A 25,620-nucleotide genomic window follows, 5' to 3' on the forward strand; every position below is an offset into this window, starting at 1 on the left:
TGACTTATTGACAAGTATAGATGGTACTTACTTTTTATGTGTGCTTGTAACTATGTGAATTGAATAATTATGTGAATATTAAGTGTTCTAAATGCAGTAATTAAAATCCATTAAACATCAGAAATATTTCATCAGCAATCATTTAGTTTCACTTTTAATTATTTTTAAAAATATCTTAAAATATTGTTTAAATAAGTTGGGATTTTTTAAAATACAAAGGACATATTTTCTAAACTTGTTCAAATTTATTCCAGGGGTTCTTCTAGCCATACCATGGAGAGGCAGACTTCACGTGACCTAGTAGCTGTGGGTAGGAAAACTGGAAATTTCCATCCAGTATTTGAACATATAAAATCTGTGACACAGAAGACAGAACAAAACCCATCAAAAGAATTTGCTCAGGAAATCATCACAATTATCCACCAAGTTAAAGGTGGTTACCATGTACTGGACATTTAGTTTATATGTGATCTATGTCTTATGTCTCTAAATGTCATTAATTTGGGTAGGCTGGGACATGGTGAACCCTTAGGTAGTCTGTGCAGAATTGTGTGAGAAATAGTTATGATTAATATTAGTGTGTTACTTTGCAGAGAGAGAAGTCTTGTGTTTTGCAACCAGGAATCCAGGAAGGACAATAATTGATTATCTGAATTCTGACAGTCTTGTTAAGATGGAAGAGGAAGATACATTAGTGCCTTTGGAATGTGAAGCTAGAAAGCTGAACAATAATAGAGGCAATCTGTTTTTTGGGTCATGCCCCATATTTGGGGTGTGTTTACATTGAAATGGATACAGAACAGAAGTGAAGTTATATTTAATTAGCTATTCTTTACAGACTTGAAATTTAAAGAAGGTTTTTCTCCAAAAGGTTGCATTACATATTTTTGTTTTACATGTTCAGCCTCACTTCACACTTTGGATTTCATATACTTTTAAAAAAGTAACTCTTTTTGGACTGTTATACCTATATTAGAGAGACCTATCCTTATCACGTCAGAAAGTCACCAGGAAGATAGAAAAGGCTGAATCTTTATCCTTAGATAAAATAATAGTATATGTTTTTATTCAGAGTAAAAGCAATGCCAAACAAGAAGCCATGAGAATATAAATAACTTCAAAATATGTTTCAGTGTGCTGTTTTTACTAGCTCTTTTAACTGAATTTATATTAATAAGGATTACCTCGTTTTCCCCATTTATCCTTTTCACAGCTAGTTATTTCAAATCATCTGATGTAACTTTACATGAACGCTTTTCAAAAATACAGAGTAAGCCCTTGGAAAGTGAAGTTAAAAGACATTCAGATCCAGAAATTCACAGGTAAAATAAATGTGTATGAGGTCCCTAACACCTTCTTAAAATTGACTAAAGAACTAATAAATAAGCCATCTTGATCATTTCTTATTATTTCAGTTTTAATGTTCACATTATTCCACTATAAATTTATCCAAATATTAAATATATACATTGTTCAGTAGTTGCTCAGAATTAAGTACAATAGAGTCTCACTTATCCAACATTCTGGATTATCCAATGCATTTTTGTAGTTGAAGTTTTCAATAAATCGTGATATTTTGGTGCTAAATTCATAAATACAGTAATTACTACTTAGCATTACTGCATATTGAACTACTTTTTCTGTCAAATTTGTTGTATAACACAGTGTTTTGGTGCTTAATTTGTAAAATCATAACCTAATTTGATGTTTAATAGGCTTTTTCTTTTTTCTCCTTATTATCCAACATATTCGCTTATCCAACATTCTGCCGGCCCGTTTACGTTGGATAAGTGAGACTCTACTGTATCACTGTTTTGAGTAGTCCCAAGTTATGCATACAAGACTCCTGCCTAAAGGTTAATATACAGAACCAGACTTCAGAGAGAATGGGAATTCTTTTATGCTTTTATCACTGTGAAGCTTTTATGTTGACTATCTTGCCCCACTTGCACATTTTCCCTAGCTGATCTTTTCCAACATCCTAGAAATTTTTCACTTAACACATTGGTGGTTATTTAAAAAAATGTTTGACTAAATGGAAATGAAAGAGGCTAGACCAGGCATGGGCAAACTTTGGCTCTCCAGGTGTTTTGGACGTCAACTCCCACAATTCCTAACAGCCTACTGGCCAAACACCTGGAGGGCCAAAGTTTGCCCATGCCTGGGCTAGACCAAGAGGAGGCTTCTAGGTCTGGTGGAAGAACAGATTGTGCCTGTTGTCAACCTGGCTGGCATAGCTTTATTCCCTCTCAGAAGTCCATAAATTGGACATAACCATTCACATGCAGTCTTTCAGTTTTGAGACTAGTATGTATCTTGGTTCCTGAATTATTATTTTTTTGGTTAATGTGTGCTCAGTTTGGGTTAATGGGTGCTGAACTCCAAAAGGCATAGGGCATATCTGCACAAGCATTTTAACCCAAACATGTGGTCATGACCGGCATTGGGCTAAGTCAGGGTATACACCAGAGTTTCCCCAAAGCTCCAGAGCAGTCCCCCATTTTGGGATGTATGTGTGAACAGCTGAGTCAGTTCTAATTTGTCTGATGCAGTTGATGTGAACACCAAGCAGATTCTGTGACTGGTCCAAAGCTGTAATGCTTCAGACCAACCCCTGGATTTTGTTGACTGTGTAGATGCAGCCATGGTTGGACTTAGCAGAAATATAATGAAATCGTTAAACATTTATTATAATATGAATATGACCAAGAATACTTTCTCACCAGCATCAATCTTTTAGCATCTGTTTTAAAACACTTCTTTCTCTCCTAATCTCTATTTTTCCTATTTGTCGTTAAAATTATCTGGATGCATTCTTAACAGGCAAAATCATACTTTTTTAAAAAATAAAAAAGTAAACTCCTAGAAGTTATCAATAATCATAAAGGTGTATTATGCAAATATCTTTTGTATAATTTAGTGTTTATTCAAGTTTATTCTTGTTTCCATTTGGTCCTATTGGTGCTGCATCCTGTACTCATTACATCAGGAGAATCGATATGTCTTTGGCAGAACTTCAGAATAAACATGCTGCTTCATCTGAGTCTGCACAGGTATGTGTGCGTATTTCTAAATGGATGTCTTTTCAGCAGTATAATGAAGTGAAATAATTTAATTTATTTTAATATTTTATTTTATGACATTTTTTATCTCCTGACCTTTATATTTCTCCAAATATTATGTATATATTCAGTTTTATCACACTTATTTACTGTATTATTATAAGTGTCATATTTAACTTGCTACATAGAGTTTTATTAAGTTGTATCAATCTTTGGTTCAGTATCTATCTATGCATCCAAAGCAGTGGACATGACATATGTATTCCTGTTGTCGTTACACCATACCTATAATGTAGGTAACATTGAGAGTGACTAGTCGTGGTTCACCAAAAGGGTTTCGTGGAAGAGATTCATCAGCTTTCTCAATCCAAAATCCATCATTGCAGATAATACATCATACTTACATTCATATTATAACTCATGATATTACCTGATTTCTCTTAGCAGATAAACTCTTCCATTTGTTTGGTTACTTTTCATATTGCTACTATTAGACAAAGAAAAAAAGAGGTGGAAACTACTATTTAATAATTCAGTTCCTATTTATAATTTTAGAGTGTTGTAAGAATTCTGGAAGATCCAAATGATTTAAGACATGACATAGAGAGAAGAAGAAAAGAAAGGCTGAAGAATGAAGATGATAATTCATTTTATATTGATGGTATATCACAACGGTAGGTGTTAAAAGAAACAGTAGTTGATTGCTGTAATTTTAAATGTCCAGTCCTTGCCTTCCTTTTAAAACATGTAACTTGACATTGTATCGCATTTTAGAGAAACTTTTTCCTGTTCTTTCTCTTCATAGTTTTGATGACATGCCTTCAAAATATTTCAAATTGCCTTTGTATTCTAGGGTATAAAATAGTACAGTGGGCCTTTGATTTCCACTTTTCCTTTCACCCATGATTTTTCAAGAACATGTTGTTTCTATCGTTTTTGACTGTCACTGTCATAAAGAGAGTTAGAAGAAAGATTATTAGCATGCTATATAGCAACAGGAGGGAAGACTCATTTGCATTAACTATCTCCATACCCTCTTCCTTCATTTGCCACAATGGTGACTCATGCTGTTTTACAATAATTTGTACCAAAGAGAGAAAGCAGAATGATTCTACAGAACAATATTGTAATTGCAGTACTGACTAGAAATTGTATGACTATATTTGATGTGCTGGTATTTGCTCAAATACAGACATTTCCAGAAACTGGAAATATAGAGTATGTTCATGTTTAAGTTATCCTCATGTCTAAGTCATGGACAGGTTCGGGGCCAAAATTATGGATTTTGATATGACCCATGGATAAATCTAGGGTGACTCTGCGGTGAGAGGAAAGCACCAATGCTGCCTCAGGACTAACAGCCCCCCGTCCCCTGCTGTCACTATCCAGGCATTCACAAAGGGCAGAAGCAGAGCCATGGCTTAGAGACTATGGGTGGTCAATATTTTTTTTAGCTTCTGTGTTCATGCCTTTTGCCATTCTACTCAGAGAAGTCTTCATAGTGACTCATAGATAAGCTGACCCAGGTTTTTTGGGTGTATTTTTGACCTAAATATCTAGACTTATATATGAGTATATAGAGTATACGAGATTGACCTTTCACTGGCATTGTGGTCTTGGATAGATTCTAGTTGACTACACCAGCTGATCTGCTCTGAATAGTCTTCTAGCAAATGGTAAACCTTGAATTAGATATGTCAGATTTTTTATTTCATGTCAAAAGTATTGCATCAATAAATACATTTAAAACTGATAAAAATAAAGAGATTACAAGCAGCTGGCTAAATGGTTTTAGACCAAAAATGGGTAACAGTGACGGCATTGTTTGTAGCTTTCAACAGTTCTTCCTCTGTGCATGAGGCAGGTCATGGTAGGCAAGCATACAGATATTGAGTTGTTTGTTCTGCTCCACAGTTGCACAAGGTGGAGGTTTCTTCTAGCTAGTGCCATTTTGCTAGGTTGTCTTTTGATCTTCCAACTCCACTACTGAGTCAGTTCAGGGACTTCCAGGTTGCCCATTCTTGGTTTGCCCCTGGAGGAAGACTTTCGTGGAGGGCCATCCAGTTGGAATTGCCAGATTTTACTACTCACAGGGATATTCTTGCTGTTGCTAGAGGAACATTTAGAGGGGTGGTGGTTCTCATGAAACTTTTCTTGATTTAAGTCTACTAGGAGGAGGCTGTTAGCCATACAGTTATGTCAGATAAACATATTTATTATGTCATGTCATATGATAATATTTTTTAAAACCGCTCAAGTTGATATATATAAAATAGGCACAGTAAAAGCAAGATAAAAATAAAAGCCAACACCAGTTTAAACCATGAGCAGAATAACAATAATAAGATTGCAGAGAATCTTGCTGAAATAAAACTATTGTCAATTCTCACCGAAATGTGGACTGGGGGGAATTAAGTGTACCTTCCCTGGGTGATTTATTCAGTCTGCTTTATCTTGGATTTGGTGGAAACCAAAGAAGAAACTCTGAAGTAGAATAAAAGTACAGGGATTTTTCAGAAATGCTGAACTTAAGCCATGCAGGATGTTAAAAGTTGAAGCCAACATCTGAAATTGGGCTCAAAAACAAGATGGTAAACAATGACAATAGATGGCCTGATTCAATTGGGACATGATGTATGGTATTGACTGTTATTTTTCCTATGAAATTGACACATTACGTGCAGTGATGGGCACTCAGCTATTGAAAATCCTAATATACTTCATTGGGCTTAAATGAAAACATCTGCAATAAGAGTAATAAACTATTCAGACAGCATGGCTGTACAGATAAAAGGTGATGTGAAAAATTCAGACAGAGTTTATTCAAAATGTCCTCTTCCCATCTCTGCAGTGCACAAATTAATCCTTTAGTTTTAGATTTCATAGATTCACTACCTGAGTCTTCAAACACTTTCTAGGGTTTCTTTTTCCTATGTTTTCTTTGTGGAAAACTCAGGCAAGATGAAACAAAAAAACATGGCTGTAGTACCAGAGTTTGACTAGAAAATTGTTTCCTAAATGTAGTTTAGATTGAGTCTCAGATGTACAAATGATAATTCCTGTGTTTTTTTAAAGAGGTTTAGTTTTTAATATATATTTTAGTTTTCAGAAGATTTCAATTCTCTATGTATTTAAGGAAAAGCTTGAGAATGTGTGCTTGATGATTACGACATTGTAGAAATGGTACTAGAGGTAGGCTAAGCAGTCTTTCAAGTTTGTCTTGTGGGTATGATGTCTTAATTTTATATGAACACCTTCATTTCATTATTATTATGAAATAATAATGCCTTCCTATGCAGACTTTCTGTCTATGATCTTATTTTCCAAAATTTCTAGTTTGTTAATAACTATTGTTTTAGAATCCTGCTTAAGTAAGTAGTTTAATATGCATTTTGATAGGTGAAATTGGGTTTATAGCACTAGGCTATAAAGACTGCACAGTATAATAGTTTTAGCAGCAACAGCAGCAAAGCAATATATCTTGTCTTCAGCCATAGTGTTTGCAAAGTGCTTTCTGGCAAAGCTTTTCTGGGTGATGAATGGTCTGGTGAACTTTGGCTGTCTGCTGGAAAATGAGTCATGTTCAGCTCTCTGTAATGAATTTGTCATCTAATTTGCAGGCGAGATAACTCCATATTCAAATAAAGTTTAATATGCTAATTGACCAAAGAGTTTGAGTTCATGGTGTCAGGACCAATGTTATTCAGACATTATAATTGTCCAGTGTGAAAGTGATAGACATATGTAACTAGCCCATGCTTTTTATGCTAGGCAAAAACTATTTGAAATAAAATGATTTTGTGACCTTAATGTAGAGGTGCCTCTTTGTTAAAGTTAACATGGTAGGAATAGATGCTGTCTAATTTTATAATTTGTAGTTGCTTCTGAAGTTTGGCATGGACTCTTCCTTCATCCATTCACTTTTTTACAAGTTGGAATGCTTGACTTCTTTCGATTTTCACTCGGATTATCTTTTGAGCCACTGGCTTTTTTCCTTTCATTTTCCTCAGAATATAATTGATTTGTTTTAAAATTGTGGTAATTGAACTCTTTTAAATCTATTGCATTTATTATCTCTTGACAAGAACTGAAGAAAATTACTTGTCTGAATGCTTCAGTTAATGTGAAAAAATAGAGGATTACTTTTATAAGAAGTGTGAGCAGGGGCCTAAATATCCTAAAGGCACCAGAACACTGTCTGAACTTGGAAGCTTGGCAGGATTAAACATTGTTAGTACTTGAATGTGAGATAGGTGACAAATACTAGTGTCTTTGGGCTAGGTTTCACAGGAAGGAACTGTCAACACTACCTCTGAGTATTCCTTGCCTCAGAAAACCCTATAAAATTCATGGGTTCACTGTAGCTTGAAAGAGGACTTGAAAACTACATGCACAGACATGGTCAAGGTATATTGCTTCTGCCTATACTCTCTCAGTGAAAATGTCACCAGTATGACATGGCCACATTAAGGGACCAACGGGAAGGATTCTTAATGATCGCCTTGTTTGTGTTTCCCTTTTCATAAAGTTCCAAATTAGAGATTGATCGATACATATTGTAAATCCTTTTTGTTAAACTTCGTGGTCATCATTTTCATGGGTATTCTGCAGTTCACATATAACTGTTATACAGTTATATTCCAGAGTGACTACATTTGTGGGAGTTATTCTTAGCACCTCTGTGAATCTGGCTGTGAAACTGTATTTACACAGTTTTAGATCCAAGCTTAGTGAGAACTAGCTTTAAATCCCATTCAGTTAATTGGATCAACTTTAGCTATGACTAAGTGTGGCTCAAGCCCAAATGATGTAAGACATTATGTAGCTGCATTTGCTTAAAGTAGAATGTTGGAACTTCTTGTATATGCAAAACATATTTTCATGTTATTTTTTAGACAGAGTTCGAACCTTACATAGAACTCCGTAAAATTGATTGAACCATGCATTGAGAAGATTTCAGAAGAAGTGCATTGAGAAGATTTCATTATAATACTTTGCATTCATCCCTTTCCCACTCTGTAACACGTCATGTTACATCACAGTAACATATGGAGAGTGGCATAAGCAAAAATATTGGATTATGATTTTTTTTGTGAATATACCTGGCTTTTATGAGATACTTTATTCTGAAATATTTGTTTGTTTGCAGAACCTGTCTATTATGACTTTAAACTTTATGAACAATGTTTCATTTTCTTAAAACTTTAGCCTTAATACATAATTGAGGATCATTAGTTTATGCAACAGAGAACAAGCATTCCAAAAAACTTACCTTACTGAGGTGTTTTTAGTTTTCCAATAAAATTATGACACCTTCATGGAAACATTGCTAAAATAATACCTTGTTTTTGTTTTCTGTCTTTATATTCAGTAGCATAATTCTTTCTTTGCATATACTGCTTTGGTAGGAAATATACGGTACTTGGTAGCAAGGTTGTTTTTTTATGTTATCTGGTCCTAAACATGATGATTTTTACATTGATTTTCTTTTTAGATTTCACAGCTTTAAATTTTCTTTCTACTTAGGGATGAACAGAGGTCTAATTTTCCAAATGTACGAAACTCTCAACCTCATGGATTCCAGAAATTTTCAAGATTCCCAATTGTACCTTTCAGGAAGTTTATTAAGAAACCTTACATGGTAAGCTAAAATGAAATTCCTTAGTTCTTGCATCCAGTATTTGACACAGAATGAAATGTAAATTCCTTTGTAATACTCCTTGCTCTTGTTAGTTGTAGATATTTTGAGGATAATCTTTCTATAGTTCTTTCTTTCTGTCTTTCTGTCTGTCTGTTTGTTCGTTGTTTTGAAATTGTACACTTCTCAACCAGACCTTGGTAGCCCCTTTAAGTTCTTCTATTCAAGGTTATACAGGCTGTCCAAACACAGACAGCATGCCCTAATTTTATTTCTGAGCAAATGCAGCTTAATGCAATATCCCAGCATAAAAGTGAAGGGCTTCCAGAACAGAATGATAGTTTCTCCCACGCTCCAATTTCCTGCCTTTTTCCTTTCAGAAACGGAATAGTGCCCTTAATTCACATGCATAAAAATTAACTTTCAAGAAAAATGAGCACGTCTCTTTCTAATTTCCATCCATAAACTGTTCAGTAATATATATTGCTTTTTGTCTCTCCCAGTTCCAGTGGCTTCAAGGCATACTTTTTTCTTTGTAGTCTGCCATGTCTTTAAATGGGGTGGGGGGCAAAGTATATACAGTCCAACAATATTAGATCTGGCAACTAATGCAATTAGTGTGGCGATCAGGACCGTTTGTTTGGTCTACCCTTGCCTCTGAGAAATATGTATGTCAGGCTTATCCCTCTATTGTTTGGAGTATATAGTCTGTTTTCTAGCCAAACCTGGTGTTTGGACAATATTTTTTCACCAGTGCTTGAAACCCCAATTTTTCTCCTCCTCACCTTCAACCCCTCTAAGCAGGTTTTCACTCAAAAGCAAAATATTGCAGATGTTTTTTGCTAGGAACATACAGTCAGAATAAATGTCAAAGTCACTATTATTGCAATCATCACTGTTGACTATGGATACTCCTCTTTTTCTTCTAGTACCTAGGTATAAATTATCATTAGTTGATTATCTGGATAAGCCTGTAACTAAGTGATTCAACCAATAAATGTAGAAAGTGAAATCATACTGGTAAGTAAAGATGTGAAATAGAAAAGGAGTGCCCTACATGTATTACTGTGTGTGATGGTAAGAAACATTATTACAGCTCTACATATCCTGCCTCCGCTGTGCAGTAGGATGTTAATGTCATTAATGGCATGTTATCAAAAAACATGGATATTGTGTTGTTTGTAGTATCACATATTGCAAGGGAAAACAGGCCCCTATGATTATAGCTATTAAGTAAACATACAATAGAATGATATGCAAGTAAAGAGCATGGAATTCAAACAAAAGTCATTCCTTCAACCCTAGACTGCATTTTAAAATTCCATAATACTTTAAATATCCTGGATCCAACATTAAATTATGATGACATTTACATGAGATCCTAGAAGTAGATTCTTCTAGAGCAGTAGTTGAAAACATCCTGAAGTACTTGAAGCCTTCATTGTAATGTTAAAAATGAAAATAATCTTGTCTTAATAAGTAATGAAAATTAACTGCTATAATCAGAGATAAAGATTTGAGATAGTTTGATTGAATAATGAATACAGCGGTGATCTAGACACAGGGAGCTCTTTCTACACCTGATGATGGTACTGCAACTTCTAGCCAGTATAACCAGTTGTGAGAAATGCTGAGAGTCACAGTCCAATGTGAAGTATCATGGGATTTCTTTGTCATTGCTGAGTATTATCAGCTCAATGTACCTGTCGCTGTTCAAAGAGTACACAACCCTAGTTTGTAAACATGTAATTCTTTTACAAATGCCACAGTTGCTGCATCTCATTTAAGATTCCCATGGAGGCCCTCTACATTTAGAGTATTTACAAGCACAAAAATTGGTATTTCCTATAAAATTGTAATTTTCAAAGCTGTAAGCTTTCATATGTGTAGTTGGTAGTAAACTAGCACACTTTTTCTTTTAATCTAGAATCATTATTATTCTGCAAAACCACATCATGAACTTACACATAATCAATTTGAAGACAATACTGAAAATCCTGAAAGATTTCGAAGACCATTCAAGGTATTACTTCAGTTTTTCTTAATGTAACAAAATTATTTCACCCTCTCTTTTCATGCTTTCTTTCTCTCTATTTCCAGTTCTATGGTTTTTATTCTTGAATGGAATTCAGCATTTAATATGACAAAACATTTGTATAGACATCTTTTTTTTCATAACGTGTGAGACAATCTAAGACTCAATTTCGAAAAAATCAGGATGTTAAAAACTTGTATGAAGGATAATATCCACTACTGCCACATTTTAACTTTTATATTAAAAGTACTTTGAGAATTTTGAAATCTGTCTCTTGGACCATTTCCCCCACAGCCTCATTTCACTGATGGTCGACCTCACTTCAAATCAAACTTAGTTCAGAAGGGTTTATATATACAGGCTAAATATCAGCGACTACGTTATGCTGGAGCAAGAGGATTTGCCACTAATAGAATGAGAGGAGGATTTTTGAGGAAACACCAGGTAAGCCTTTTAAAAAAAAAATGTTTATTAGAATTTGAATAGTCATCAAAATCTTGTTGAATGTCCCAAACGGAATGTAGCACCTTTTTTCCTTATTGATGTTCAAGCTCAAAGCTTTATGTTGGCATCAGGACAAATTTCAGACAGGGCGAGGCCAACATTGGGGAGGGAATAAGCATCCTCTTCTGAACTGGACCGTTTTTCCCTGGAACCCTATTGCCTTTGCTTTCCTTCGAGATAGAAAAGGGAAGGGACAAGGAAAAGGAGGGCTTCATTGGGAATCTGCAGGATGAGTGTATGTCTCCTCATCTTGGGAGTTTGGGCGGATCTCTCCTTTCTTCCTCTTTCCATCCTGTTTGGTGTGTCACAGTAAGAGATTTATTATCAGTAAAGCTTTGATTTGTATACTTATTTTATATATCCAGGGTCCTGTTGAAAAGGTTTAAAGAAGCCCTAGCTGTTTTAGGCTTTAGTTCACAAAAAGCCTAGTCAGCATGGCCAATGATGTGGCATTCTGCGATTTGTAGACAAAAATATAATGGGTGGGTGGGCAATATTTTATCTTGGTTCTAAAAAGTTCAAGATAGCTTTTTAGTTTTATGGTAAATATGCAAGGTGTATTAATATGAGTCTTAGTCATTTTTTTTTTACAGCATGAGCATTTTAATTTGAGTATTTCATTTTAAGGAAGCATTGGATCTATTTTATGGAGTCCAGTAGGTTTCTTCTGCATGTTTGTGCTGCTATAGAGAAGAGATATGAATATTACTTATTTTGTGATCACCATAGACTTAGTGATGAACTTAAGATACCCTCGGAGACAGCCAAAACCGTATACCAAAGGTCAAATAATGTACAGTTTGTGTGATTGCATTTCTAGAGAGTGCTACTTTTGATTAAAGATTATAATCAATCCTGTTTTTGCATAATGTTTAAGTTGGTTCAACTGGGATTCAGACAACTGTGTGTGGGTTCTCTCAGTCTCAAAGCATCTAGTTGACAAGCTTCCCTGTCCCTGTTAAAATTGGTGCTTTAAAAGGTGCATTCTATGGAAATATTGAGCTAATAAAATATAGATTGGCTGTTGATTCTGGGTAATCAATAAATAGCTTGTTCCAAAAAGCATGCATAAATACAAAGCCTAGTATAAAATGTATTCATTCTTATATATTTCTCAAGAAAATGTGTTTTAAAATATTAACAAATCTTAGTATCATTGTTTGTTAATGATAAAAGGCAGCAGTTTCCTTAAAATAATTAGAAAGAAAGAAAAATAACCATAACTATTGGTCCCAATAAAAACTCTATTATAACTCATGCAATTAAAAAATAACCTGTTTTTTATCGAAATAATGTATGGTTTCTTCTCTTACTAGGACCTGGAAATTTGAGCTGGAGTGTGGAAATAGATATCCATTATGATGATTACTTAATGGGAGCATCGCTTTGGATCTGACTGTTCTGTCAACTGTTGAAATGGAAAAAGTAGAGCTAATACTTTAACTTTTTCTTGATAAAGATAATTTTATTTTTCAGTAGTGTAATGTTGCGGAACTTTTTTACAGTTTTAATAATGGCTTTTCAGATAATAGTGTTCAACTGAACAACGTAGGATTGCTCCTTTTAGTTCCTCTTGCAGGCCAGAATAAAACAACTGAAGGGAATCTTTATTTATTGAATACCATTTTTCCTCTAAAGCATGATTTTGTTACTAGAACTTGAGCCGTCACATACGGAAATTTATGTTTAAAGTTTATTGCTTATATAATAAAAAATACAAAAAGTGCCTATATTATGTGTTAACAGGAGTATATCATTATTTTCCCAAAAAAGTATTGTCCAGTTTTGATGTTTGGTTTGCCAAGAGGTTTTCTTTTGTATAAGTTTTTTTGCATACAATTTGGTCCCTTCTGTTTGGCAATACGAAGCTATGTAAATATGCCAGGGAACCTGTGAACCCTTCATAGGAAATAAACTGTTAAAATGACTATGGCAAACTGTATTGATGTAACTGAACTGGAAACAAATAACTGGCTGATTTGATTTGAAAGAAAAGTCTTGATTCTTAATGAACCACGTGTGCATCTACTCTTTCCAGTACAAACTATATTAATAGGGTTTGGGGGGGGGGGGGGGAGGGCGTGTGATATTACGGATCTTCCCAAGAAAGCACATTTTCTGTAGGGTTATAACATTCAGGTAAGTCAGCGCATAAGCCCAAAGTAGTGCCTTCTTCTTCTTACATAGATTGCACTCCCTTTTTTCAAAAGACATTTTGTAAAATCCTGATTAGTTTATCACACTTATGACTGGTGCAGACATAAAGGTCAAGATAACGCTGTATAGCTTACATCAAGTCTGCCATCATACTCTGAGTCATTTTAATTTAGGAAAGAGATTTTTATTCAAGTTTAGTCTAGAGTACATACTGCTGCTTATTTTCAGTTGGAAACATTTTCAAAGTTTGTGTCTTATTGACATATATCTGTTCACCTTCAGAAGTTGTAATTCTGTCTATTCGAAGTGCATTAGGACAGTGCTCCGGAATCATGTATAATTTCCTTTAGTTTTTTGAGGCAGGTATTAAACATACAGTTTTAACTATATTTTGTTTAACTCTTTTACTATTTGGCAACTTGGGTCCCATTATGGAGAAAAACCGGACATAAATAGATAATTGTGTTGATGAATACAGTGTTATTCTCCATTGTGGTCTCTGTGAAGCTTACTTCTGCATGGAGCTCCACTCTGTGTGGAGCTTGATCTTCTGAATTAAGAGATTTGGGTGCTGGTTGTATCCCAGTTTCTATATGTGTGAATTTCAGCTTCTTATTTTTAGTTCTGTATCAGTCACAGTGGGAGCACATCATGTTCAAGATTTTTCTGATGTTGGCACTTTTTTCTTTTTGATACTGTAAAAAATCATAGTCCTAGCCCTGACAGCAGGAAGAATTATAGTTGTAGTACAGTTTGAGCATTCCTAATCTAGACATCCAAAATATGTAAACCTCCAAAACCTGAAGTATTTTGCCATCTGCTTCCTTAGAATCATCGAGTTGGAAGAGATCACAAGGGCCATCCAGTCCAACCCCCTGCCATGGAGGGACACAGATTGAAAGCACCCCTAACAGATGGCCATCCACCCTTTGCTTAAAAACTTTCAGAGATGGAGACTCCACCACACACCAAGGCTACACTTTACACTTTCAAACAGCTCTTACCATCAGGAAGTTCTTCCTAATACTTAGGTGGAATCTCTTTCTGCAATTTGAATTTATTGCTCTAGAGCAGCAGAAAACAAGCTTGCCATCTCCTTCCTTGTTATCCACCTTCCTTCCTCATCCACCTGCCTCTGTCACAGGCAGGCAGGCTTCATTCTCCTTGTTGCTTTGGCTGCCACCATCCCTTATTCTGTATCTCTTGAAGACACCATTGGTGGCAGTGTCCCCTAGAAGTCACCACCAGCAGTGGCAGGAGGTGGACTGTCCCTTTTGTCCCACACCCATGATGACAAAGTCTGAACTTGTTTTGCAAGAGATCAGTGTTGAAACCAATTCAAAAGTGAATCACCACTTGGCACTTGAATCCCAGAGTAACTTGCTTTGAACATGGTAGGGCAGAGATTATGCTGCTAGTTCATAGCATGCCAGAATTTACCACAAAGTATGCAGTACCAGAAAAAAATTACTGTATCTTCTTCGGAAAAAAGACATTATTATTTCACTTTATTTTACATAATGCTTAAAATGAAGTGAATGCTTTATTAGAGCATTAAGATTTGTGCTTGATAGCACACAACTAGGAGATAAGTGAGAAGGACAGAACAAATGAGATTTAATAATGTAGAATTTAGAGAGAAAATCACTCAGAAGACTGCTCAGTCATCACCAATTAGAAGGGACATTCTATTTCACCTGGTTGGGAATCAGGTGGACCTCCCAGTATTGGACTATAACTCCCAGTCTTCCTCACTGCTGGCTATTCTGACAAAGGATGCTGTAACTTTCCATTTAATGACATCTGAAGGTCGTTCTCAACCATAATCTTTTTTTAAAAAAAACCCTGCAGGTTCACTTCAGAAATGCCTGGCTGACATGTGCACCAGATATTAATGTTGCCCATAGGAACTGAATTACTCTAATGTGCAGTCCACCTTTTTCTCTTTATACCGTATATCTTTGAAAAAAGTTTCTGTATGCTCAGAATGCTACATTAAGCACTTGTAAAAAGCAAGCATTGATGCACACAAATATTTTAATTGAACTCTGCATTGTATTTCAACAGCTTTGTACACTACAGATACAATTTTTTATGTTTCTACATCTTTATATGCCCTCATATTCAAACTGAATTCTTTTTAGTACTGTTCCATTATCCGGCGGAGGCCAAAAGGGGGCGCTAAACAGAGAAGGATAGTTCATTTTATGGGGGGGGGGGGGGAATTGAAGGAAAAGCATTTCTCCCCTTATCGCAGGTTATTCCCCCTCTCCACTTCCCATTTCATAAATGAGGGTTGCTTCCACAACAGCAACATAGGTGGGGGGAATAATTAAAATGGGGAAATGGTTTTACTCTTCCAAACCCCCCTCCCCCCTGCAAAATGGACTATCCTCTGTCTAGTGCCCTCTTTTGGCCTCTGCTCGGAACAATACCCTCTCTTCATATATAATGAAAAATGCTATGAGGAATTTAGGGCTGCCCCTTCCATTTGGGGGAAATTGAGGCAGCAGCCTTAGGCACCGAACAATTATTAAGTTGCTTGCTTTGTTTTTACTGTATTTTTACTGCAAAAAGAGAAGTGTAGTGCAGCATTTTATGCCTTCTCAATTTGCTTGGATTTGGTTACTGTTTATCTTAAATGGCAGTTAAAGGGTATCTTGCACTGACTTGGATATCATAATGTCTTGCGGCAGCTCCAGGGGGATTAGAGGAATTGGGCAATTACTTCATTGCTATTCATAATATTATTGTGAGAAAACAGTATCCTGCAAAAGCAAGACTTGTTGCATCTGAAATTTTTTTAAAGTGAGGTAAAATCTTAGAAATTAATGAAACAGTGTTAGTATGCAATCATATTACGATTACTGAGTAATGAGATCTTAATTCATACTTGTGAACAAGAAAGAAGAGCCAGGTAACCTTCAAATCCTTTTTCATTGCAAGAATTCAGATGGCAATACAATCTGGTAAGTATTTGCAATTAGAAATAGTGAGTGATATCTCAGAAAGGCTGGTTAAGTAGAACATGTAAATCCCATCTGTCTTCTTCTCTGGGACATAATACTTCTTTCAGATTAGCTGATGGCTTTTGCTAAGTTGCCCTTGAATGATCAAAACTCATTCAGATATAGGTGTTACAGAAATAATAATAAAATTCATTGTTCATTACTTTTATTTCACTGCAAAGTATATTTTTGTTGTTTATTTGTTCAGTCGCTTTCGCCACTTTGTGACCTCATGGACTAGCCCACGCCAGAGCTCCCTATTGGCCATCCCCATCCCCAACTCCTTCAAGGTCAAGCCAGTCACTTCAAGGATACCATCCATTCATATTGCCCTTGGTCAGCCCCTCTTCTTTAATCTTGCCATAATCTTGGTTTTCTTGATGTTTAACTGCAACCCAGCTTTTTTACTTTCTTCTTTCACCTTGGTGATAAGGCTCCTTAGCTCCTTCTCGCTTTCAGCTATCAAGTGGTGTCATCTACATATCTAAGGTTGTTAATGTTTCTTCCAGGAATTTTAACTCCAACCTTGGATTCATCAAGGCCCACATGTTGCATGATGTGTTCTGCATACAAGGTTTAATAGGTAGGGTGAGAATATACAGCCTTGCCATGCTCCTTTCCCATCTTGACTAGTCTGTTGTTTCATGGTCTGTTCTTACTGTTGCTTGGTCTTTATATAGATTCCTCAGGAGACAGACAAGGTGACTTGGTATCCCCATACCACCAAGAACTTGCCATAATTTATTATGATCCACACAATTAATAAATATTAGAATAATCAGTAAAGCAGAAATAGATTTTTTTCTGAAACTCCCTCCCTCCATTATCCAGTGGATATTGGCAATTTAGTCTCTTGTTCATCTGCCTTTTCTAAACCCAGCTTGTACATCTGGCAACTCTCGTTCTATGTATTTTTGGAGTCTACCTTGCAGGATCTTGAACATTATCTTACTGGCATGTGAAATAAGTGTCACTCTATGAAAGTTTGAGCATTCTTTAGCGTTTCCCTTTTTTGGTATGGGGATATAAACTGTTTTTTTACCAATCTCATAGCCTTTCTAGTGTTTTCCATATTTGCTGTCATATGGCATGCATCACCTTGACAGCATCATCTTTCAAGATTTTAAACCGATTAGCTGAGATTCCGTCATCTCCTGCTACCTTGTTGTTAGCAATGCTTCTTAAGGCCCATTCAGCCTCACCCAGGATGTCTGGTTCTAATTCATTTACCACACTGTCAAAGTATCCTCGATATTATCTTTCCTATACAGATCTTCTGTATAGTCTTGCCACCTTCTCTTGATCTTTTCAGCTTGTGTTAGGTCCTTGCAATCTTTGTTATTGATCATGCCCATTTTTGCCTGAAATTTACCTCCAATGTTTCTAATTTTCTGGAAGAGGTCTCTTGTGTTTCCTATTCTATTGTCTTCTTCCACTTCCATCCATTGCTTGTTTAAAAATAGGTCCTTATCTCTTCTGGCTAACCTCTGGAATTGTGCATTTAATTCAGCATATCTCCCCCTATCACTGTTTCCTTTTGCTTTCCTTCTTTCTTGAGCTATTTCTAGTGTCTCAGCACAGTAACTTATCTAGCAAAATTATTGTTTTTCTGCACTGACCGAGAAAAGCTGCATCTGCCAAAATTACCTCTTCCATGTAACTGTTAATTATGCAGTTCTCTATTTACTCACATTTCTACTTCAGTTACTGTACTAGCTTTCTACATTGAAAAGGTAGGAAATAGCTGTATTAGCAAAAAAAATCCATCTAAATTCCTTCTCTATTCTATAAAAAGGTCTTTGAAGGCAGCTTCATTAAAAATGTACTGGTGTTGTGTCTTATTGCACACAATTTGCTTTTTTCCTGTAATACTACTCTAGTTCAGGGGTGGGAATCACATGGTTTTCCAAATATTTGCAGGTCAGAGCTGCTGGGATTTGTAGTCCTTCATCTCGAGGACTATGTGATTCCCATCTCTAATATAAATACATACCATGAAATTAATTCAGTATTTTTTTCAGTACTTTTAATATGCCACTTCATAATAGTATTTCACAAACAGATGGAGACAATTAGATACTAAATTAGCATTAATAAAATATTCTATTCTGATTAATCTAACTCCATTGAGCACACATGCAGGTACGCACCAGGGTATGTTAAGCACAATTGCTACAGAAGTTTTGAAGACAGGGTTTTTGTTTTTGTGTGATTTGCCATTATTGAAAATGAGATGTTAGATTGGATGAATTCAGTAGTCTGATTCAGTTGGGCTTCTTATATTGGAAAGTAAAGTTCTCTAAATGTTCACAGGTTAAAATCAGCATTTCTTTTGATGTGTATAACATTACAGGAAGACAGGATTTTGTGCAGTTTTTTTATTGCTGGTGTAGTGGAGGCTTCTGTCCCCTAGAGGGCATGTTCACATTAAAAAAACAAATACAGTGGAATCTGTTAACTGCAACTCAAGCAACCGTAACTCTCAAGCAACCAGAAAAAATAGAAGAAATAATACTTTAAATTAAAAAAAAAATCAATTTTAGCAGAAATGTAAAACTGTGTTACATTAAGTTGTTTGTCTTCATTTGCTTTTAATTACTGTATTTCAATATTAATATCAAATCAATACAGAGTTTATGGTATGATATTAGTTAGCCCTTTTTTAAATAGTAACTCAAACAACCAAACACTACATTTATGTGGCATCTACCAATTGCCATGGATGCCAGTTAACCGAGTCTGCTGTTTACAAATTTCCTCCTTTTAGGCGCCTACAACTCATGGTTCCTACTGTTTCGTAGCAGAATCTTCTGTAATAGCAAAAGTAGGTTTGTAGGTTGTCAGACAAAACTGCCAGCAAACCTGACCACAGCAGCAATTTATGGGAGAAAAGGTATCTGCAATTTCTTTATCTGACCTTTCAGTTTACAAATGATAACGAGTCTTGTTTGGACCACATACTCGGAATCATAGATTGCTCCTATTTCTGTAAGAATAGCATGAATCTAAGCAAAAGGCACAGTTTAGAAAATGTTGTTCAATGTGGGGCATCTTTTTGAGTATAAGATATTAAAAATACTTGGGCTTCAAGAACAGCTGCTTTAAAAGCAAGTAAGACTTTGTTCTTCTAACTCACAATTACAGTACTACCAACTGCAAGCAGTCCTGATTACAATGTACTTAAAAAATATAATACCATTCCTGAAGTCGTCTGTAAATGAGTAGTGGTGGTATGATGTTTGGGAGCCAGAGCATCATCTTGCTATTGTCTCATGATTTGCATCTTTTTGGCTTCTATTACATTCCATCCCACTTCCACAACTGTGTAAAATATCGTTTATCCAGAGGCCTTGATATCAATCTTAACTGTATCTCAAGTGTGTTTTAAAAAATATTTTTATTGTATTGTGATACGCACACAACAGAACAAAGGACAAAACCAAACACCAAGAAACACATACTACCCTAACATACCCACAAAGAAAGGCTGTTAAGAAAGGGACTTCCCACTCTCCAAACCAAAGATGTAAACATACAGTTCACTTCCTCATTATTGCATAACTAGCATTGAAATGTCTGCCTAATAATCATAAAAACACCACTATATTCACAGTATTCAAGTGTCATTTTTCTTCTTTATTAATGGGTAAGAATGGTTTCCAATTTCTCAAAGAAATGTCAAAAGACTTCTCTGAACAAAGTAGACTGTCAATTTCTGCCATTTCAAATATCTTTGGTTGACATCTCCAGGTTTCCCCCCATATTTTTGACCATACAACCATCTTGCTGCTAAAACCACATAGAGTAACACTATGATTCCAGCCATGAAGATGTGAGTTTATATCCACTAAAGCTTATGCTAAAACAAAAACCAGTTAGTCTTAAAGCTACTGCCAATTCCTAATTCCCCCCCCCCTTCCTCATATTTATGTTGCCAATGTGCAGGTATGAATGGTTTTGACATTACAATTAGCTTCAGAAGTTCTTTAAAATAACTGCAAACTCTCAGGTTTTTGAAAGTTTAGCCTGAATCCTGCTAGCTGTATGATCATTTGCCAAACTATGACTCTAAGGATTAAATAGCATTGAACCATGCTAGTTGAAGTAGTGGAAGACAGCATCAATTCTACAGCGTAGATGCAGTGATGCAGGTGGGCCTGGGTCTGAAAATTATTTTGAATATAGTTGGCCATCTGTATCCACGGGTGAGATATATACTGGTTCAACCATCTGACAGCTTTCCAAGCTGTGTGTCGCAACATGTTGAGTGTGTAAGTGTGTTGTGTAAACTAGAAATCTGAGTCTTTGAAATAAGCAATAAATCACATATTTTTAAATATATTAAAGATTTTCTTGAGAAGCACTGTGCCATAGGTAAAAGTAAAGGTTTTCCCCTGACATTAAGTCTAGTCATGTCCAACTCGGGAGGTTGGTGTTCCTCTCCATTTCTAAGCTGAAGAGCTGGCGTCAGTAGATGCCTCCAAGGCCATGTGGTCAACATGACTGCATGGAGCATCGTTACTTTCCCACCGGAGCAGAACCTATTGATCTGCATGTTTTCAAACTGCTAAATTGGCAGAAGCTGGGGCTAGCAGCTGGAGCTCACGCCACTCCTCAAATTCGTACTGCCGACCTTTTGGTCAGCAAGTTCAGCAACTCAGCGGTTTAACCCGCTGCACCACTGGGGGCTCCTGTGTGTGCCATACATTTAGTTATTACACTTCGTATATGTGTATGTATGTGCTTAACTTGTGGTTTGCTAGTAAAATGGAATTACTGTGTTGTGAGATATTGCATGTCTAAAAAGGTGTGCTGCCAACATAAATGCTTGGAAAGTGGCCATCTATGGCTTACAAATGCAGACCTTCCAAAATCAAACCTTGATTGGACCACTGCATATCAGGGGCCCACTTTAATATCCCCATTGTATATATCATGGGTCTTGAGCATCCGCAATTGGTGGTATCCACAGCAAAGCTCAGGGGATACTGAGAGCCTGCTGTTTGTTTCTTGACTCATCCTCCTGCAATTGTGCCCTTGCTTTGGCAGCACTGCTTCCTTTTACAGCAGGCATGGGTGAGGCCCAGGTGTTTTGGACTTCAACAGCCTGTTAGGAATGGTGGAAGTTGAAGTCCAAAACACCTGGGAGGCCCAAGTTTGTCCATGTCTGTTTTACAGTGATTGTTTGTTCTTGGAAGAGGAAGTGCACCTGGTTCAGGAAGGCCACACACGTTTCTGGCAAAAGAGGTGCGACCGGTTTGTAAAGTGTTGCTTCCTGTGTGTTTGTGTTGCAGAAACTCTGCCCCGAGGCTGCCTTTTCTTCTTGCCAGGGTTGACGGCGCAGTAGAGAACCCACAGGCCTGGAAGGTTGGTTGGAAACTGGGTCAGGGCTGCGTGGAAGGAAGGAGGCAGAGGAGGCTTTGCCTTGGACTCCCTTTCCCCAGTTGTGGGCCCAAACCCACAAAACACACACTTCTAAACAGCCCGTATGGCCATCGGTCGGGAGTGCTTTGATTGTGCTCCTGCAAGGCATGGGGCTGGGACTGGATGGCCCTTGCGGTCTCTTCCAACGCTAGGATCCAACCTGGAAGGAGTGATACCCCAAGTGTTGCCTTTCCATAGTTATTCCTACGCATAAAGATCTGTTGCTAGGCATTTTACTTCATGGAGATGAAGAAGGAAACCATGGGTGCATCTCCACCTTAGAATTAACACAGTTTGATACCACTTGAACTGCCATGGCTCAATGGCTATGGAATCCAAGCCCCAACATTCTTAGGCAGAGCAAGTCAACGACCTTCCTTGAGGCAGGTAAGAAATACATAATCCAACCTAGACACAGCATATTATTTGAGAACACAGAAATGCTGGACCACTCTTAACCACCACGTCAGACTACACAGAGAAGCCACTGAAACCCACAAGCATGTGGACAATTTCAACAGATAGGAGGAAACCATGAAAATGAACAAAATCTGACTACCAGTATTTAAAAAACCCTCTAAAATCAGGATAAATAAATAACAACACTCTGGAAACGGGAATTCCAGACAGGAAACAATCGAGGCCAGTGAATCCTTCCTAACAAAGGATTCCCCCAAGCAGGAATCAGCCAGGCCTTGAAGCTGCAAGGTGATCAAATAGTAATCAAGATGATTAATTACAGTAGTCACACCTGCTGCAAACAGACAAGTGTTCTTTGTCCCACCCTGGACCTTCCAAAGATATGTAAACCCCTCTTGCCCAGTCTCCAACAGACCTCACAACTTCTGAGGAATGCCTGCCATGGATGTGGGCGAAACGTCAGGAGAGAACGCTTCTGGACTATGGCCATAAAAGGTAAAGGTTTCCTCTGACGTCAAGTTTAGTCGTGTCCGACTCTGGGGGTTGGTGCTTATCTCCATTTCTAAGCCGAAGAGCGGGCATTGTCCATAGACACCTCCAAGGTCATGTGGCCGGCATGACTGCATGGAGCGCCCTTACCTTCCCATCGGAGCGGCACCTATTGATCTACTCACATTTGCATGTTTTCAAACTGCTACGTTGGAAGAAGCTGGGGCTACCAGCGGGCGCTCACCTCGCTCCTTGGATTCGAACCGCCGACCTTTCGGTCAGCAAGTTCAACAGCTCAGCGGTTTAATCCGCTGCGCCAACGGGGGCTCCTAACGTGGCCATACAGCCCGGAAAACTCACAGCGACCCAGGGATTCCGGCCATGAAAGCCTTCGACAACACAACACAGACACAACCATCCTCCAGCTCCCATGTTTCCATAGCATTGAGCCCTGGCAGTTCAAGCGCTGCTAAACCGCATTAAATCCTCCCGTGGAGATTGCACCCCTTGCCCACAAAAGGAAGCAGAGCTGGCTTTTCCCAGCCTCTTGGGAAGCTCGCAGGGCAGGCATTGGGAGCATTTCAGGCTGGGATTGCATTGTCTGGCCAGTGCAGACCCGTGTAGCGCAACGAAGCTGCCTTCGAAGGCCGTCTCCAGGCCCCCTCCTCCGCTACTATTGTTGCAAGGCCACGCAGCACATTGTGCGCAAATGTCAGCGGCGCCTGAGTGAGGCGCGCAGGCCGGGAGAGGCTGGGCTTGGCCCTAATGCGACCTCCTGGAGAGGCTTCCACGCGGGGAGAGGGCAGCAGCGTTGTATCCCACATCCCCTGTAGACCCGCGCTGCGGAAAGCGGGGCCCCGTGGAAGGAAGGGAAGAGGGAAGGCGCCCCTCCCCTCCTCTTCCAAGAAAGCCAGCCCACCGCCGCCTTGCAGCGCGCTCCTCCTCGCCGCCCCTTTGGGCTGGCCTTCCACACACACACACACACACAGAGTGGGAGAGAGAAGGCGAGGAGCCCGCTCTTCCTCCTTTCCAGGTGGCAGCCTCGGCCCAGGTGTCTGTCTTGATTGACGAGCAGCAGCGAAAGAGCCTCCTTCTCCTCCTTCCTCGCCATGGGCGCGCAATAAACGCCCAGCGGAGGAAGAAGACGCAGGAGCCGAAGCAGGAGGAGGAGGAGGAAGAGGAGAAGCCCCGCCGCCCACCTTCGCCAACCTGCGGCCCCTTCAAACTTTCAGCCTGCCTGGCCGAGCCTTCACGAGACACCCATGGGTGAGTCCTGAAGGGGTTCCCTCATGCCCCCTCCTTTCCCCCCTTGCTTTATTTTGAGGCAAAAGGTTGGTGTGGGGGAAAAGGAACCCAAGAGCTCTCTCTCTGGAAGGAAGGAAGACCCTCTCTCTGGCTGCTGCAGTGGAGATTGGGCAAAGAGAGGGAGGGAGGGAGAGATAGGCAAAGGGAAGGAGGAGGAATTGAGAGAGGATCCTTCCCCGACCCACCCCAAACAAAACAACCCTAGGGCGAGGCTCCCACTTTCCCCCTCCTGCCCACAAGGCATCTCTGTGCGCCAGAGGAGAAGGAAGGAGGCCCCTGCAGGAATCACGACAGGAAATCGGAGGGGCGTGTTGTGTGTGCCTTTGCTTCTTCTATTCTTTCTTCTTCTTCTTTTTTTGTAATCCAGGAGACAGAAAAGAGTGCTCTGCTCTTTCTTCCACATCCCCTTCGGCCTCCCATTCTCCAGGCATGGGCAAACTTGGGCCCTCCAGGTGTTTTGGACTTCAACTCCCACCATTCCTAACAGCCTACCGGCTGTTAGGAATGGTGGGAGTTGAAGTCCAAAACACCTGGAGGGCCCAAGTTTGCCCATGCCTGGTTTATGTAGCCTCGTAACATCCTCTCCACTCTCTCCTTCCCCAGCACTGTGTTGCCCAAGCGTTAGGTGTCCTAACCTTCTGCTTGGCCACTTAGGTTAGGAGGGCTGAAGCCCAGCTTCTGGGGTGGCCAAGCCATAGGAGTCCTAGTCCTTTGCTTGCTCACTTGTGCAGCTCTCAAAGCCAGACTCCAGGAGCAGCTCAGACATGGAGGTGTGGCAGGATTTTCAAAGCGGAGGGAAAAAAACCCCATATTTTGGGTTGCTATGGGTTTTCTGGGCTGTATGGCCATGTTCCAGATGTATTCACTCCTGACGTTTTGCCTACATCTATGGCAGGCATCCTCAGAGGTTGTGAGGTATATTGGAAACTAGGCAAGTGGGGTTTATATGTCTGTGGAATGATGTCCAGGGTGGTAGAAAGAACTCGTCTGTTGGAGGCAAGTGTGAATGCTGCAATTAATTACCTTGATTTGCGTTGAAAAGCATTGCAGCTTCAAAGCCTGGCTGATTCCTGCCTGGGGGAATCCTTTGTTGAGAAGTGTTAATTGGCCCTGATTGTTTACTGTCTGGAATTCCCGTTTCCAGAGTGTTGTTCTTTATTTACCGGCTTGATTTTAGAGTTTTTTTAAAACACTTTTTTGTTCATTTTCATGGTTTCTTCCTTTCTGTTGCAATTGTCCACATGCTTGTGGATTTCAGTGACTTCTCTATGTAGTCTGACATGGTGGTTGTTAGAGTGGTCCAGCATTTCTGTGTTCTCCAATAATATGCTGTGTTCAAACACAAATCAAGGAATATGAAAGGCACTGTAGACTAGCTCAACCAAAGATGTCAGCCATTGCAGGGCACGTGATGAACCCACCTGGACACAGCATATTATTTGAGAACACAGAAATGCTGGACCACTCTAACAAGTACAAGGCCATTCAATGCTAATCAAAGTGATTGATTGCAACCCTAATACTTGCCTCCAACAGTCAAGAGTTCTTTCTCCCACCCTGAACCTTCCACAGACATAT

At 38.5% G+C, this 25,620-nt stretch overlaps 2 protein-coding genes across 6 annotated transcripts in view; both read left to right on the forward strand.

Moving 5' to 3' along the window:
* Positions 1–13,167, forward strand: part of bclaf3 (BCLAF1 and THRAP3 family member 3) — a 34,609-nt gene extending 21,442 nt beyond the window's left edge. For both annotated transcript variants that reach the window (XM_003218877.4, XM_008107300.3), the window contains exons 5-12: positions 255–433; positions 1,214–1,322; positions 2,990–3,053; positions 3,618–3,736; positions 8,589–8,703; positions 10,628–10,723; positions 11,030–11,179; positions 12,556–13,167. In XM_003218877.4, coding sequence (XP_003218925.2) covers positions 255–433; positions 1,214–1,322; positions 2,990–3,053; positions 3,618–3,736; positions 8,589–8,703; positions 10,628–10,723; positions 11,030–11,179; positions 12,556–12,570 — 847 coding nt within the window. In that variant the 3' untranslated portion in view covers positions 12,571–13,167. The remainder of the gene's footprint in view (positions 1–254; positions 434–1,213; positions 1,323–2,989; positions 3,054–3,617; positions 3,737–8,588; positions 8,704–10,627; positions 10,724–11,029; positions 11,180–12,555) is intronic.
* A 10,344-nt stretch (positions 13,168–23,511) lies between these two features.
* sh3kbp1 (SH3 domain containing kinase binding protein 1) overlaps positions 23,512–25,620 on the forward strand; it is a 241,000-nt gene continuing 238,891 nt past the window's right edge. The window contains exon 1 of one of the 4 annotated variants that reach the window (XR_010004972.1): positions 23,512–24,003. Coding sequence is in view for 2 of the 4 variants with exons in the window: in XM_062977243.1 (XP_062833313.1) it covers positions 24,000–24,003 (4 nt within the window). In the remaining 2 variants the exon portion in view is untranslated. The remainder of the gene's footprint in view (positions 24,004–25,620) is intronic. The other 3 variants (XM_062977243.1, XM_062977245.1, XM_062977244.1) reach the window with 3 other exon arrangements.

Source organism: Anolis carolinensis, chromosome 3 (genome assembly GCF_035594765.1).
Source record: "Anolis carolinensis isolate JA03-04 chromosome 3, rAnoCar3.1.pri, whole genome shotgun sequence".
NCBI lineage: Eukaryota > Metazoa > Chordata > Lepidosauria > Squamata > Dactyloidae > Anolis > Anolis carolinensis.